This window comes from Sus scrofa, chromosome 5, assembly GCF_000003025.6.
Source record: "Sus scrofa isolate TJ Tabasco breed Duroc chromosome 5, Sscrofa11.1, whole genome shotgun sequence".
Taxonomy (NCBI): Eukaryota; Metazoa; Chordata; class Mammalia; order Artiodactyla; family Suidae; genus Sus; species Sus scrofa.
The window spans coordinates 69,011,080-69,028,552 of NC_010447.5; the positions used below are offsets into that span (position 1 = coordinate 69,011,080).

At 52.5% G+C, this 17,473-nt stretch overlaps 1 protein-coding gene across 1 annotated transcript in view; it reads left to right on the plus strand.

Annotated features, from left to right (window-relative positions):
* The window catches only part of CACNA1C (calcium voltage-gated channel subunit alpha1 C), a 431,475-nt gene continuing 419,876 nt past the window's right edge, over nucleotides 5,875-17,473 (plus strand). Inside the window, 1 exon segment of the mRNA XM_021092981.1 lies at nucleotides 5,875-6,633. Coding sequence (XP_020948640.1) covers nucleotides 6,585-6,633 — 49 coding nt within the window. The 5' untranslated portion in view covers nucleotides 5,875-6,584.

Genomic DNA, 17,473 nt, shown 5'->3' on the forward strand with positions numbered 1-17,473 from the left:
ACCCCAGGGAGGCAGGTACCACGGTTAGCTCCATGCTGTAGAAACCGGGTGTTAGGCAGTGAGGTCAGGTGTCCAAGCTTCCAGAGCTCATGGCGGGGAGCCCGGGTCTGTGCCCGGTCCATCTGCACAGACCAGGTTCCTCCCCGCAGGTGCTGGAAGTGATGGTCATTAGGATGGATTCAACAGCTGGGCACTAGCCACTTACTCATGAAAACATCTAAGCAAGTAGCCCAGGTAAAGCTGTGAATGCCACACGGGCATGTCCCTAGGCTGGATGGGGGAGTGGTGAGTGACTAACTGCAGGGTGTCCACTTTACCCAGCTGTGGGAGTGGTGGGGAGTCTGTGGGCTGCTGCCTCAGTGTCCGAGGGTAAGAGGACCAGAAGCCAGAGGCACAGGTGGATGGGACCTAGGAGAGAGTGAGATCTAAACTGACCCCATGACCAGTGGTGTTCCTGCTGCCTCCCCACTTTTACCCTCGACTGTGTGGGGCTGTGCCCTTGACCCCAGACCCTGGCGTGCCCTTAGCCCAGGACTCTGAGCAGCTGAGGGGAAGAGCTGGGGAAGCTGGAGGCACACATCACAGGGAAGGCCATTCTGGGAAACAGTTCCAACTCTGTTAAGGTGACTCTCTGCAAAACCAAGCACCCTGAAGTTCCAGGCTGGGCTCTGAGAAGGCCCCATGGGGAGGTAAAGAGGCAGCCTCTTGGAAGGTGCCTTGTTGCTGGGCCATTCGGTTTCTCCCATCACTCTCACCCGCCCTGAAATGCCCACCCTTGCATATGTATACACAGACAATCCTTTGGCTTAGAAATGAAAGGATGAAACCTACTCCCAGGAGGTCACTGTTCAAATGCACCCACTACCCTGGTGCTGTCGGCTTCCTCCTGTAAGCAGGCACCTTGGCAGGCAGAAAAGGCCCCCTGAGCATTTGCACTCAAGACGCTGGACAGGTAATTTCTGCAGGTGGCGGCAGCATTTCGTGCTGAGGGAGAGGAAGGGAAGGACCCTTTGGGCCTTCGACGTGGGAGTTGGGGGCGTTATTCCAGGTGGTTCCTCACAGGTGTTCCTGACTCACAGGGGGAGGTGTGGTGCCTGTCTGCCCAACTGGCTTTCGAAGCTGTGGGCCAGGCAGGAAAAAAGAAGAACATTTACCCATAATCCCACCTCCCAAAGAAAGTTACTGTCAATATTTTGGTGTGACCCCTTTTTCCTAGTTCAAATTATACACCTGTCTTTAAAAGAAAAATGGAGTCATAGCATACATAAAATTTCATAGCTTATCTTCGTTTTGGTGTAAATAGTCTTTTTTCTATGTTGCTAATATTATTCCTTAATGTGGTTTACATCTGTGTAGGGTTGCATTGTATGAATGCTCCCTACTTTATCAACAAATTGGGTAACAGCAGAGGCTCTGAGGGTGGACAGCTGAGGTTCAGATCCCATGTCTTGCAACATTCACCAGCTGTGAAGTCTACCCTTCTGTGAAATGACCCCTATATAATGTGGCGCAGTACAACCTATAAAATGGGGCTAGCAGTCCTTCCTTTACAGAGTTGTGCTGAGGAGCAAATGGCTGTAATGATCTCGCTCTTAATTGAAATAGAATTGATTTACAATGCTGTGTTAGTTTCTGATGTACAGAAAGGGATTCGGGTATATCTATGATTCTCTTCCATATATAGGTCATTATAAGATATTGAATATAATTCCCTGTGCTCTATAGTAGACCTTGTTGTTTATTTCATTTGTAGTAGCGTGCATCTGTTTGTCCCAAAATCCTCATTTAGCCCTTTCCCTTCCCCTTTGGTAACCATAAGTTTGTCTTCTGTGTCTGTGTGTCTGTTTCTGTAAATGGTATCATTTTATTCTTTTTTATGACTGAGTAATATTCCATAGTGTATATTAGGGAGTATATCTTCATCCATTCATCTGTTGATGGACATTCAGGTTGCTTCCACATCTTGGCTATTGTAAATAGTGCTGCTGTGAACACTGGGGTGCATATATCTTCTTGAATTACAATTTTTATCTTTTCTGGACATACGCCCAGGAGTTGGATTGCTGGATCATATGGTAGTTCTATTTTTAGTTTTTAAAGGAACCTCCATACTATTTTCTATTGTGGCTACTGTAATAATCTCTTAATGTTATTATTTAATCAACCTTTTTTTTTTTTTTGCTGTTGGATATTTCGATGTTTCCAAGTTTTTCACTCATACAAATGTACTATAATTAACAAATTCAGTGTGCTCTTAATTACCCCCAAAGGAAATATCCATGGTCACTTTAAGGAGTCTTTTCTAGAGTGAATCATGCATTCGACATACAATGAGTGTCCACACATGCCAAGCACTATGCTTTGCACAAAGAAAAATGAACACAGTTCTCCTCCGAAGATGTTTAAGAAGACGTGGGGAGGGGGTAGGAGAAAGGGTGCATTCACATCCAGGTGTCACAACACAGGCAGAGAGAGTGTTCACCTCAGCCCCTTCCACAGAGAGTCAGATCCTGCCACGACAGACAGAAAGATTCCCATCGCCTCCCAAACCCCAAATCAGAATTGTGCCTGGTTTCCCTTTGTCATGTGGAGAATCTGTTACCTGGAAAGGGAGCACCGAGGGCTGTGTTCCAAAGTTAGAAGCCAAGATTTGGGTACACGTTGCAAGACCAAATATTTAGGAAGTAACTTTTTCTGGAAGGGAAAGAACATATCTTAGCTGAAAAGAGAAGTGAAAAACGAAACTGGAGAGGCATGAAGGTAATATTGACTTGCCAAATTCACACAGTGCCTACCTTTCAAAGAGCCTGGCTGTAAATTCCACATAATCCCAGTGAGTTCCCTAAGGCATGTGGTGCGGTCATTTCACTGTCACTTTCATCTGCCTGGTCCCCTGCCCAACTCTAGCTCACCCTTGGTCACCCCTCTGAGAGTAGGATCATGGTATCAACGTGTGTTTGGAGCCAGACCCTCCTGGGCTAAGTCCAGGCTCCAGAGTTTACCAGATGGATGACTCTGGACATGTAAGTTAAAGCTCTAGGCCTCAGTTTCCCCATCTGTAAAATGGGCATAATAATCACAACAGCAACACCAGCCTTATCCTTGCAATGAGGATTATTGATTAGAGCCTTTTCTTATTTTTATCAAAGTATAGTTGATTTACAGTATTGTGCCAATTTCTGCTCTATAGCAAAGTAACCCAGTCATCCACACATACATTCCCTTTCTTCTATTATCTTCCATCATGTTCTTTCCCAAGAGACTAGATATAGTTCCCTGTGCTACACAGCAGGACCTCATTGCTTATTCATTCTAAATGTAACAGTTTGCATCTGCTAACCCTAAACTCCCTGTCCCTCCCACTCCCTTCTCACCCCCACCCCCCACTCCCCCTTGGCAAACACAAGTCTGTTCTCTATGCAACAGGATTAAGTGAGATAAAGTGGTAAAACACCTATCACCCCCCCAGAGCACTCAGCAGTGTTAACTGTCACTATTATTCCTGTATTGCCCTGTGTAAAGAAGGGGCAAACCAATTTTAATATTCGTTTAAACACATAATCAGGCTCATGGGCCTCTGAAACACAGGCTTATAATGCATTCTAAAGCTAAATGGAGGAGCTATTTGGATTTATGTCATTTCTGATTTTCTCTCTTAGCTTGAAAATGGAGTGTGAACAGACCAGAATGAAGAGGCCAGATTTATCTTGTAGCCAACAAGATCTAGATCATCATTCACAGTAGAAAGACGGATAAGGCTTAATGCCTCTGGTAGGGGCGTTTGCATTTTAAACTTCGCCAAAACTTGGCCAAAGGAGCAAAGATGGAGCTGTGAGTTTTCAGACACCAATCAGGGATCCTACAGAGGCATTCTGGTGTGGTGAATGGTGGCACTCTTGAAACTATCCCAGGAACTCATTCACTCATTCCAAACATATTTATTAAGGAACTGCTCTCTGCTGGACATTGTTCTGTACATTTGAGATATACTGGTGAACAAAAAGGACAGAGAGCCCTGCCCTTATGGGATTGACATTTAATCAGTGGGGGATACAGACAATAAACAAGGTAATTAATGAACAAGTAGACTATACACTATGTTATACAGGGAGGGATTAAATACCAAATAAAAGTAGGGAGAGGGGAGATCGAAGTTGCTAGAGGAGCCGATTCGGCAGCTTGTGGTGCAGTGGTCCCTTGATATTTGCGGGTTGTTGGTTTCAGGACCTCCATGTGTATCAAAGCCTCCCGATGCTCAAGTCCCTTTTACGAGATGGTGTCCCTTAGTTGCCCTCACCCCATCTGCGGTTCCTCAACCGCAGATTCAACCAACCGTGGATCCATCCGCAGATTCGCAATCTGTGGATACTGACTTTGGACTGTACTAGGTATGGTGGTGAGGGTCAATCTTCATGAAAAAGTGAGATTTGAGCAAAGTCTTGAAGAAAGTGAGGGAGTTTATCAGGTGATATCTGAGGAGAGAGTGTTGCAGGCGGTGGGGATAGCTAGAGCAAAGGGCGCCAGTTGTGTGTGTGTTTGTGTGGGCACACGCGCGCGCCACGCGCCCATGAAAGGGAGTAGACTTCCTGGAAACCCTGGGGTACAGCACGGGGCCAGTGAGGCTGGAACAAGTGTGAGATCAGTAGGAGGCCTTGAGAGAAGCTGTCCCCGCTGTTCACAGGGCCCCCGGGAAGGCTCCTCTGAGGACACGGGCTTTGACTAAGTGGACTGGGGAGCCCTGGGGGTTTGAGCAGAGGTGCTGGGATGCGACACTTTGCATGTGTGGCTCTAAATGTAGCACTGAGAAAATATCAAAGGAGGGGAGGGGGCCACCGGCCTCTGCAGAAACGCAGGTGAAGGACAGGAGGATGTTGGCTCAGGCCCGAGATAGGACAGAGAAGTGGTCACATTCAGAATTTTTCTGTATTTCCCAGAGGATCGGTGTAAGGATGAGAGAAAGGAACCCAAGAACGACCCCAGCGTTTTGGTTCCATCAACGGAGATGGGGGAGGGGCAGGTGAGGAGCAGGTATTGCTTGGAAGAGAAAGAATTCTGCGTTTGGATCTGTTAGGGTTCAGATGTTCGCACTGATTTGGCTGTGTAGCCTGGCGCTCAGGAAGACAGGCCTGGGCTGAGGACACAAATTTGCTGTGGACAGTGGCTTAAGGCCAGGGAAAGAGATGGGCTCGCCCCGGGGAATTGTGCAGTTGGGGAGTGGGGTCTGGGCGCAGGAAGTGGAAGTTTTCCCAAGAGGGAGCTGTAGGCCGCCCTGCCAGGGTACAGGCCGCCCCACTCTCAGGAGCCCGGGCCTGCAGGGGGTGCCATGGACCTTCCTTGTCTGCCTGAGGCACGGGGAGAAAGGTTTGCTGATCCGGGAAGGAGAGGCGCTCAATAGATTCCCGCCGGAGTGGCAGAAATAATTAAGAGGAGAAGGTAAGGATATCCTAGCAGCACGCTGCTCGGCCCGCCTCGGAGGAATTGAGAAACCCCGGGTCTATTAATCTGCTCAGACATCTGGGCACCACTGCCTTGCCAGGAGGCTCCGCCTCTCGGGCCCTTTCCCTCTCTGCCCTCGCCTCTTCCCACCCTCGCCTCTCCACGCCACTCGTGCACCGGTTCTGATCGTAATCGATCGAACAGAGCTGTGGGATCACGGCTCGTTTTGCTGTTTTGCTTTCTGGTCCGATCTGCAGAGACTCTAGGTGGGCAGACGGCAGCCCCTCCAGGAATTGCGCGCCAGAGGCCGCGCCGCTGTGGGGGCCGCGCGGGCCCCGGGGGCCGGGGCGGGGCGCGAGGGGTGTGTCCGGGCGGCATGTGGGCAGAGGCGCGGGCCGCCGGGCAAGTGGGGGCTCAGGCCGGGCTCAAGTCCGCGCCGCGCGCCCCGCGCCGTGCGCCTGGCCCCGCGCGCCGCCGCCACATCTGGAAGCGTTCAGCGCGTCCGCCTGGGGCGCGCCGGGCGAGCGGGCGGGCGGGGCGGCGGGCCGCGGGGTGAGCGCCGCGCTCCGCGCTCCTGCCCGCGGCTCCCTCTCGCCGCCTCTGCAGAAACAGCTTCTGCCAGAGCGGCGCGCGGCGCGGCCCGGAGCGGCGGCGCCTTCCTGCCTCCTCGCCCTCGGGACTCGCCGGACCTTTGGGCAGAAAAAGCGGAGCAGAGCCGGGAGGACGCGCCGAGAGCGGGCGGAGACGGTTCAGGCCGGCGGCCGGCGGGCCCCTCCCGTCCTGGGGTCCGCGCTCCCCTCTCCCCCTTCCGCCTCCTCTTGCTCTGCCTCTCCATTTATTTTTTCAAATGCTGTGGCCGCCAGAGGTGCGGCGCTGAATTCTTGGAAGGGGCCCGGATGTGCTGAGGATGCATTACAATTTCACTGAAGGAGGCGGTAGTGGAAAGGATCAGTTTTTGGTTTTTGATGCAATAATGGGAATCAGGTAATCAGCCAAAGGAAAGAAGAGATACTGCAGATCCACGGCTTCCTCGAATTTTGCACGAAAGCCGCCGACCTCGGAGGAGGGATTAGTGCAGACCCGCTTGGGGGTGTTTGACATTTCTTCCTCTTTGTGGCTTCTTCTCCCTTTAAAACAATTCTTGGTCCATGGTCAATGAAAACACGAGGATGTACATTCCAGAGGAAAACCACCAAGGTAAGGCTAGCCCCCGCCGCCGCGCCCGTCAGCCTCGCCGGCTCATCGGCGCGCCCCGCGGCCCCGGCCGGTCCCCGACGCGCGTCCTTCTCCCAGAGCGGCCGGGAACCCGCCGGACCCAGGCCGAACCGCGCGGAGCCCCAGCGGAAAATCCCCGCCCCTCCCCCGCCCGCGGCCCCCGAGCCGGGCGTCCGGAGAAATTCCAAGCAGGGGGAAAAGTTCCCAAGTGTCTGCTCCTGCCTCGTTGGCTCGTGCTGGCCGGAAGAGCCCGCCGAACGGCCCGCGAGCCCCAGCCCGGCGGCCGGGGTCCTCGCCTCGCCCGGGGCGCGGTTGGGAGCGCGCGCGCGCCCCCGGCACCCGGCCGGCCGGCGCCCCCGCCCGCTGCCCCGCGCCCCCGCCCCGGCAGCGCGCTCCAGGTGGCGGGTGGGGGCCGGGAGGCAGCCGTGAGTCTGGGAGTCTCGCCTCTCCCTTCCCCTCTCCCTCTCCCAGTGGACTACCCGCCCCCCCCATCTCTCTCCCTCCCTGTGTCCCTCTTCTCTGGCTCACCTACACCCACCCACCTCGCTGCTGCCGCTGACCCCCAGCGCGCCCACGCCCCGTGTGTTCGGATTCGCACCCACATGTGGGCTAGCACCTGAGGATGTCAGCGGTTGGGATGCGGGCGGTGTGTGGGCTCTGCTTTTTCATGTTTTGAGGCAATAATGAAAGGGTGTGCCGAGCTCACGCGGCTGCACACTATCGCCCAGTGTTTTCCCAGCAGCTCCATCCTTGGCATCAAGTGTCAGCAGCTCCCCCTGTGAGGGGGAAAGGCTTTCAAGCAACTCCCCACTTCCTGGAAACTTTCTAAACCCCCCCCCATATTAACAAGTGATTATTTTTTGGCACTGCTCAGCAGTTAAGGTTATGGTGGAGTGTAGAGGGACAAGTCTTGCTGGCCTGTGGCGGTCCCCAGCTCCCTCTGCCTCCCCCATGGCTTTCTCTGTCTCTGGGTGCAGGCTCTTCCTTGTCTCTCCTGGTTTCCTGAGCCTCCGTGTTTATACTCTTCCTTCCAATCTCTTCCTTCTCAATACCTGTCGCTGTTGGCCCTGCTACTTCCTGGGCACTTAAAGTGTTCCTCTGACGATCAGGCTGTCTCTGCCTCCTCTTTCCAGCCTCCTCCCTCCTGCGGCCCCCATCCCCGTGGTAGCAGGCAGAGCCCCTACCCTGTAGAACCCGAGGCCGCCAGGCAGCTTCCCTGGCCTCCATCCCTCCTGAAACTGATTTCCAGCTTGGCTGGCAGGAAGGGGATTTTGGCCTCTTTTGGTGGAAAGAATTTTGTCCAGGGTCGTGAGTCCTGGGTGAGCCAGGGCTTTGGGGTCACAAGGGCAACTTCTGTCCCTAGATTTCTCTAGGCCGTGCCCCACCCTCACCTGTTCCCCGTCCCCCTCCGGATGAAGCAGTGATGGGTTAGGAGGGAGGCCAGGAGAGACACAAAGGAAAGGGTGACGTTTGTGAAGAGCAGGGATGGATTTCTCCCCTCCGGCCTCTCGGCTCAGTCCCGGCAGCCTCCAAGAGGAGGGCCCAGTGGCCGGTCCCCGCTGTCACTGACAATGGCAGTGGGCTGTGGTCATAATTATTATTCACATGGTGGTGATGGTCTTAGTTCCTGAGGCCTCCCCTCAGTGCAGGACAAACCCTTTTTAGCGCTTTCCCCCCTTCCTTTTGCCCCTTTGTCCCCCCACATCTCCTCCCCACACATGTTCGGGGAGCAGACATTAAAAGTAGGAGCAGCGGCCTGGCCCCGGCGAGGCTGTGAGGAAGATGGAGGGAAAGGCAGTGGCGAGCGTGGCCGGAGCTCTGCTCTCCCAGCCACAGCCGACAACCACTATGGCAACCTGGATTCCAGCCCTCTCCCTTGAAGCTGCAGTGGTTATATAATTCTCGGGAGCAGTTTTGCCTTCTTTCTTGGATGCAGTTCTCAGGTGAAAGAGTACCAGGGTCCCTGTCTCCCCTCATCCCTGTGCCCTGTCCTTGGCATTTCTGGGGTCTTCCTGGGGGTGGAAGGGGGAGGGTGACGAGGTGGGGAGCAGACCTGAAAGCAGGAACATCTTCCGGGAGTGGGTTGCTGTGGCTTAATAACTAAAGGGGCCATGAAACATACCTGGGGGTTGAGGTTTCAGGAACAGAGCGGGAAGACCAGCAAATGATTACCTGGGGTGTATGGAGCACCCAAAAAGTTGCCAGCGGCAGGGCTTACAGACACTGCCTCACAGAGGCACTGAGTGCAGCGGGCCTTTCTCCCCAGCTTTGCAATGGGCTGTGTGTGTGTGCATGAGTTGAGGATTGGGGTCTCTGGTGGGTCGAAGCAGCCTGCTGGGGTCAGGCTGGGAGTGGCTCGTGGGCCTCACCTCCAGCGCCCTATCTGTGCTGGTCGCATGTCAGCCTCCCACTTTTCTGGGCTGATTTTCCATTGCAGGCTCCCGCTAGCAAATGAGTTTCTTAATAGTCAACCATTTAACAAATAAAACATCAGAATGTCGCTTATCTGCTGGAGACAAGGCAGAGGGGGGAACGCATTCTGGGAGAGGAAGACATACCGTGGTTTTCTTTTCAGAGCACTGCTTAGCAATGCAGCAGACAGCGATGACCGTGAGAAATGATGGTACGATGGTCACTGGTCAGAGAACACTGTTGCCGGCTTCTCAGCCTGTGCAGGTTGAGGGAAGCGTGACATTCACGTCTTCCTCTTGGAAGCTGCTTGGAAGAAACAGAGAAAAAGGGCTCTTGAGGTTCCAAATATGGTTCCCAGGACTGCTCAGCTACTTTCAGTGTATCAGAATACTACACAATAGAATACATTACAAGAATCAATTATTCATTATTTCCACGGAGCCCATGCTAACAGTGTTTAAATGTGCGCGCGCGCGCGCACACACACACACCCTCCGAATAAGGAAAAGCTATTTCAAATAGATTGCACAAGAGCCTAATGCCCTTTGGGGGCCTGGCCATAGCAGCCAGGAATCCTGGGGATGCACCCCCCGGAGACTGTTTGACAGCTGTGCCTCACATTGGGTGAACGGTTCCCTGCGGGTACCAGGCTTTGCAGACTTGATGGTGGCCCCAGGCCCTGAGTCTTGGTGATGACGTGGGACTCTTCCTTCAGTTTTCTCTGTGACTTAAAACCAGCTGCGGTGGGTTCTTCTGGGTGGGAAATGAATGCTAAGGGAGACCTGGGCCTGTCCTGGGTGGGGGTCTGAGGCCTTGCTGACCTTTCCCCCACCTTCCAGCACAGCCCCCAGACCAGAGGGGGTGTGGTTTCTGCCTCTTCCAGGAGGTGGCGCCCCAGGGCTTGGGAGTCAGGAAGGGGCATTGGCCGGGCTGGGCCAGAGGGACAGAGGCTTAGGAGGGCACGTCCTGCTGCTGAGCCTCCTCTGCCTGCCAGCCCCAGGTCAGAGATTGGCAGACCTGAATGTCCCGCCACACACATGCAGGGGCCGGAGGGTGGGGTGTAGCGTGACTCACCTCAGGCTGACCCCCCGCCTCCCAAGCTGCTCTCGGTAAGGAACCTGCTTGGATTTCACTTGCCCCATCATTCTCCTATCCCAGCCTCTGCTGACCTCTGTCCCAGGCAGCATTCCGCTCAGCTGCCCCTGTCACAGTCCTGGGTTAGCTTTCTCCCTGATTGACCGCCAGGGCTTGGTAACCAGAGGGGCTGCTGGGTCCAGGCCGGGCGTGAGGCCGGTCGGAATGGGGGAGCTGGAAAGCCTGGCCTGTAGGGCTGCAGAGCCTGTCAGCTGAAAGGCAAGAAGGCAGTTTCCTAACTTTATTAGGGGAAAAACACAAAAACGACTGGGTACACTTCACAGCTGATTTCTGTTTATGAGTCTGGCTGGTCTCCTGCTGGGTAATGGCAGAAATGCTCCCGAGACCTAGGGTAGGAAGTAACTGAGATTTGTACTAATTTCCAGTGATGTTTTCCAGCTCCCAATGTTTTCTTTTCTATCCTGGTCCTCGCTTGGCTTTCTTGGTTGTTGTGGTGAGTTCCCGGGGTCTGAGGACCCTTGCGTCTGTGCTGAGAATGTAAGTAGGGGGGCTTCAGTGCCCTTCCCCTGCCCCCCCCAGATCCTCCTGCCAGGCGGACCGTTTGTCACTCGGCGGTGACCCCTCAGCCAGCGGTGTCTCGCTGTTCCTCGCTGGGACTCTGGAGTCAGTGCTCTGCATTCAAAATCAGGAGACGATTTTATTTTCCAGTTTGGACTGAAGAAAGCTGATAGATTGTTTGGGAGATACCTGGAGACTTAACAACAAGACCAATTAGCGAGGTAATCGCACTGATTAGTCTGTTTCAGGTTCTGCCTCACTGTTGCCCAAATTGGCGGTGGGCTCTGCAGAGGAGAGCAGAAGACTGATTTTTTTTAAAAAGGCACGGGGAATTGTTTTGCAAAATATCAGGTGCTAAATATTTAGTGACATAAGTGCTAAACATTCTGATAATGAAACCACCCTCCCAGCCATGGCTGTCACTATTAAAATAATTTAGTAAACACCTGTTTACATGAACCTCAGGGTTAGCTACTGTACAAAACAAGTCAAAGCGACAAAATCCCTCTGGGAAAGCCAAGGGCTTTCTGCACGGATTCAAAGCCAGGCACAGACTCCCCCGATCTGTTGCGGGCCAAGCACCATGGAGGCTGAACCGATTCCTGTGCGTGTTTATGTTTGTGGCTCAGGTCCCAGATGGGACGCTCATTGCTCCAAGGCCAGGCTGCCCCCTGCTGCCTTCTCTCTGGGTTCTGGGGTGCATAGAGGCAGCTGCTTCAGGCTGGGGGCAGGGGCGGGTGTCAAGGACGCATCAGGTCTTCAGGAGCCTGGGAACCCTAGGGCCTTGCTGCTTCTGGCTGGGGGACTTGTTGGGGGTGCCAGGGGACCTGGGAGAGCAGAGCTGTGGGATGGCTGGGGGCCTCAGGGGGCATAGGGGGAGGCCCAGCTCATTAGGTATCTGGGGGAACCTGGGGGGCACACAGTTAACTGCTGGTGGATCTGGATTAACTTAAGTGGGAATTTAAGGGACAGAGGAGAGCAGCTTGAGCCTGCAGCTCAGGAGGCAAACAGAGGTTGAAAGTAGGCCCTTTACTTCCCTGGAGACCCAGGAATGAAAAGGAACAGTTGATTTGATCTGGTTTTGAACAGAGGTGAGGGAGACGGGGGCTAACTGGCCAGAGCCTGAAACGCCACAGCACCTGATCCCCAACCCTTGCTATGCTCTCCATCCTGTGGCCTCTTCACGGTAGTCCTCTGGTGGGGTGTTGTGTGTGTGTGTGTGTGCGCGCGCGCGCGCGCGCGCCGCGCACACTTGAGTGAGAGGGGAGGGAGGGGCGGGCCCAGACTCATGTTCTCTGAAGGGTTGTCAAGCAGACAGAGTAAATGCATGTCTTGTTGGGAACTGGCTCTCTAGGATCAGAATGTTTTACCGGTGAAAGGAACCTTAGGGACAAAGTCCGCTTCTGATTGAGAACACAGGACCCTGTAGGGTCACTCAGGAGGGTCCGTAATGGAGCCTGGCCTGCCCTCTCCATCCTCCTGCATCCTTGCCCGTACTTGGTGTATGCGGACCCTCTCGGGGCACTGTTTCTGCTTAGACTTGGCTGAATGAAACTCTTATCCTGTCCCTACCCGCCCTGTCCTGACTCCACTTTTGTTCTGGCTTAAAGTCACTTCTGAGATGTTAGATTTTGAAACAGAATTGGGGGTCACTCTCCTTAGAAAGGTTTAAACATTTTTTTTTTTTTGTCTTTTCTAGGGCCACACTTGAGGCACATGGAGGTTCCCAGGCTAGGGGTCTAATTGGAGCTGTTGCCACCAGCCTACGCCAGAGCCATAGCAACACGGGATCCAAGCTGCGTCTGCGACCTACACCACAGCTCACGGCCACGCCGGATCCTTAACCCACTGAACAAGGCCAGGGATCAAACCTTTAATCTCATGGTTCCTAGTCGGATTTGTTAACCACTGAGCCACGTCGGGAACTCCAGGTTTAAGCATTTCTTACACTGCAAAGTTCATGTATGTCCACAAGAAACTCCTACAAAACTCAGATCACTATTTTGTCTGTAAACAGACATGCCCCCCAGCCTCTTAATTGGCTCACTTTGTTTCTGCCCATCAGGGCTCATTTTGGCCCCAGAGGGAGAAAGGCTGGGCAGTGCTGTCTGCCTCCGGGGTTGGGTGCTCTGGACTGGCCAGCCTTGCTGTCGGCCAGGCGAGGACAACAGGTAGAAACCATGGGCAGTCAGGCTGCAGCTGCCAGAGGCCAGGCTGCCCGGAGTCCACTGAGTTTGGAGAACAAAGGCTCCTGGCTCCCTGGTCAGGGCTGGTCCCCCAGACCCCTGCTCTTACCAGGAGAGGCTGAAGTAAGGAGAGGTCTGTGTTCAGCAGGGGCAGCGCATCAGCTAGGGCCTGCCTCTGACCTTCCCACCATCCCTGCGGCCTTTGCCTTCATGTTCCCAGAAACTGGAAGGCCTTTGAGGCTGACCTGGTCTCCAGCTCTAAGACAAGACATGAGCCTGACTCAGACATGTGGCCTCCGAGGTCCCCGCAGGAAGCCACCATTTCAGAACAGTGTTGCCATAATTTCATGAAATATTCAAGCTGCCCATTTGCCAACAGAGGTTTCTCTCAATACACTTGGCTAGGCGTGGTGCTGCCCATTGGAACCTAGCTAAAAGGAAAATGAAATAGTCTTGTCTCCTGTCCTTTAGAGAGACAAGCCAAAATCCAGACAGTAAATGAATGTTCTCCCCCGTGTTGCCTGTGGGCAGAAATGTTGAGAAATGTTGACTTGATTACTCAATTAAGCTCTATTTACTTTGTAACCATTGTGTCATGTTCAGTCATTTATATATATTTTTCCTTCTAAAATAATCCATGTTGGGCTAAAACCTTTCAAAGATGTTAGCAAAAGTTAAAAAAAAAAAAAGAAAGAAAGAAAGAGAGAGAGAGACAGAAGGAGAAATAAGGCCACACCTAGACAAGTGACTCAGGTCACATTCTTGACTTGGTGTTTTTCTCTGTGAGTGTTAAAGAGTCACGTCTCCTCGTTGTCACCTGTAAAGTGGAGTCAGTAACCCCCGGGCAGCCGGTGTTGCAGGGCAGCAGCGAGGCTCCACACAGGAGTGGCACTGTCCTCCACTATGGGGGTGGTAGCTGTTCTTAGCAGAGAGCAGGACCCTGGAGTTGGAGAAAGTGGCCACGAGACAACTTCCAAAGCCATCCAGGCAGCTTTGTAGGTGGTGTTGGATGGCTGACATTTTTCAAAATTTCAAGGATGGAAAGGTAGAACAAAGAGAAACAGGCCGAGTCTGTCTGGCTGATACTGAGTGATGAAGGGAAAACCAGAGGGGCCTGGAATTTTGGATTCTTTTGACAAGTGTCAGCCAAACTGAACCGGCAGGATCCCAGGACCGTGGGGCCATCTGGATCGCTGTTTCCAGCTGGAGGGTCGGGCCCAGGGAGGCTGGGCTTCCTCGTAGCCAGCAGCCGCCCCCCTGCCAGGCTGCCACCTCTCAGCCATGTCACGTGGTTCCCGCCTGCAGCTCGAGGCCCAGGCCCAGCCTTCCAAACTGGCCGGAAGTCCTCTGAGGGTCCGAATGTCTGAGTGCAGGGCCTCAGAGAGCAGGAGGGGCAGACAGGCATGTGTAATGAGGCACTTACTTTTTGGAAACTCTTTTGGGGGATATACAAGCCTAAGCATCACTCCTCAGTAAAGGACAGACTTCCTGACAAAGAAAGCTTGGCTTCAGTTGTAAACCTTGGCTTTGAAAAATAAACTAATATTTTCTAAAATATATAGCAGAAGTGCTGGAGGTTTCTGGATAAAGGGAGGGAGCCATTCCCAATCGCATCTTGAGATACTTGTCAAAAGAGGAAAGGGCTTTCCTTTCACATCTTCGGGATCAGACTCGCCTTTAGTTTCCCAAAGCAAAAGTAATCTCGTTGTCACGAAGCCTGCTGGGACACATGCACTTAAGTTTGCGCCTTGCCCCCTCACCAGCCCTCTCCTGGCCACTGGGCCTGTGATCTCTGGGGCCACCCATGTTTTCATCTTCATTTTGAAAATAACCGACAGGGCTGTGTGGCATCAGCTGTGTTATATGTGTAGGGTGGGCAGGGGCAGCTGCGACATCATTGGTGCTCTACGCACCGAGTGCTGTTGCATCCTTCCACCCATCTTCTAGGAGGGCGTTCATGATGTTTTTCAGATGAGGGACCTGAGGACCAGTGGTCTTGAGTACTGTGGCCAAGGTCATCCAGACAGTGTTGGAGCTGGGGATTAAGTTCAGTTCTGTTAGACTTTCCAAGCACGTGCTCTTTCTCTTCTCTCTCCATGTGGGGCCGAGGAAGAAACGACCTTGAGCCAACCTCATGGAGCCTGGCTTGGATTCCCTCTGTGGTCTCTCCACACACCTCCCTTCGCTGTCCCCTCCTCCAGCTGTTTGTTGGTCCCCGGGGTTCCTGCCTGGGCCTCCCTGGTCCTCAGTTCCCAGTGGGGACCCAGATCTGCCCAACCTGGCTTTGAGACGATGGCTCCATGGCATGGCCTTCACCCCATCCTTGGACCGTGTCCTAGGTTATTCCCTCCCAGGGAATAAGTGCTCTCTGGCCCCAAACAAGGTTCCGATGTGTTCTAGGACCCTCCTTGCAAGCTGCGCTCCCTGGACTGCAGGTGTTGATTATTTTTAAAGACTATCTTTGTAGAGCTATCATTTACATGTGATAAAGAGACATTTCACACACCTTTAGAGTGTACTCTGCAGTGATCTTTCGTGGTTTTACAGGATTGTACACCCATTACCACTGATTCCTGCACATTTTCATCACCTCCAAAAGAAACCCCACACCCACTGGCAGTCACTCCCCACCCCCCACGCCTTGACCCCTGCATCCCCGACTGACTGTGGGTTCTCACGCATCCTGGGCAGTGATGATAATTCTGTCACTGGGGCTCACCTGTACTGTCTCCTTGTGGGTGGCGCATCCCTGCATCCCATGCGTCAAAGCATGTTGTGATGATCCATGTGATACATGGTTTGCGAGACCAATGAGGCAGTTAAAAGGAGGCTAGTTAGGGACCCAGGTGTCATTTGCAGGTGAGATTAAGCACTCTCTTTGAGTTAATGGGAAAAGTGGCTTTAAGATTTATTTCTTGGGGAGTTCCCATTGTGATGCAGAGGAAACGAATCTGGCTAGGAACCACGAGGTTGCAGGTTCAATCCCTGGCCTTGCTCAGTGGGTTAAGGATCCTTTGTTGCCATGAACTGTGGTGTAGGTTGCAGGTGTGGTGAGGATGTAGCTCGGATCTGGCGCTGCTGTAGCTGTGGTGTAGGCTGGCAGCTGTAGCTCCGATTAGACCCCTAGCCGGGAACCTCCATATGCCAGGGGTGTGGCCGTAAAAAAAAAAAAAAAAGATTTATTTCTTTTAACTATTGTGGTAAAGCTAAGTCTGTAAGTCACATCTACTACTAGTTGAAGATGTGAATTATGACCTTTTAAAATTTGTTTATTACAAAACATGTATAACAAAGTTTTCTGCTTTAACAATTCTTAAGTATACAATTAAATGGTGCTAATTAAATTTACATTATCGTACATCATCACTATGCTATTTCCAAAACTCTTTCCTCATTCCAAACAGAAACTCTGAAACTTCTAATTGATAGCTCCTCAGCCTTATGTAACATCTAATCTACTTTCTGTCTCTATGAATTTGCCTATTCTAGATATTTCATAGCAGTAAAATCATACAATCTTTGTCCTTTTGTGCCTGGCTTCTTTCACTTTGCATAATCTTCTCAAGTTCAACCATGTTGTATCATGGGTGTCAGAACTTCATTCCTTTTCATGGCTGAATAATACTCCATCGAACAATCCGACCACTTTCTCCTTATCCATTTGTCAATTGATGGACACTTGGGCTGTTTCCACCTTTAGGCTCCTGGCAGTAATGCTCCTGTGAACGTTAGGACACAAGTATCTTGCTTGAGTTCTTGTTTTCAGTTCTTTAGGGTGGATACCTTGAAGTGGAATTTTGGGGTCTGAATTATGGCTTTTTAGTTAGAAGAGCCCATTTCCTGTGTGGCTTCCGCACTTGGAATCCCATTTAGAGGAGGGTGTGAGGTATTAGGAGACTCCACTGTGGCAGTAGTGAGGGGCGAGTACTTTCCCTTAGCTCCCGGGGCCCGTGTTAGAATGTTTACTCTCATGAGGTGTGTAATAGTCCAGCACCTGCGTCTGATGGAGAGTCCTGGATGCCACCCCTTCCACAAAAAACGAGGGTCTCTAGATCCAGTTTAGCCCCACCTTCCTGCCAACTAGGCGTCGTAACTCCACAGGAAATGGGACTTTGGCAAGACAGAGCGATGTAGGCTGTCTGTCTCCGTCTGCCTGTCTGGAGTCCAGGAGTACCCCGGCCTGGGAACCGTGAGGGCCCCCGGAGAGGCTGGCTCCCGCGGGGCTGGACAGTGTGGCCAGGTGGCGGCTGGCGTGGGGCCTGTGTCAAGCTTTGGGACTGTCTGGGGGACAGCCATGTCCACGCCCTCGCCAGCTTCTTTAACAGCTAAAGTTGAGGAAAGAGGGAAAAACATGCAAGGAAAAAGGAGGAGTGGTGGGAGAGAGTTAGGAAAAGAGGAAGGAGATGAAGGGGACAGTAACACTTGGTGGCCCTGAGTGGGACTGATGGCCAGTTAGTGACTCGGGAAACCCTTTCAGTCTTGGGATGATAATTTTTTTTTAACCTAAAAACTTACCTTTTTTCTATAACCATTTTACCTACATTTTACTTAAGGTGATGTGTAAACAACAT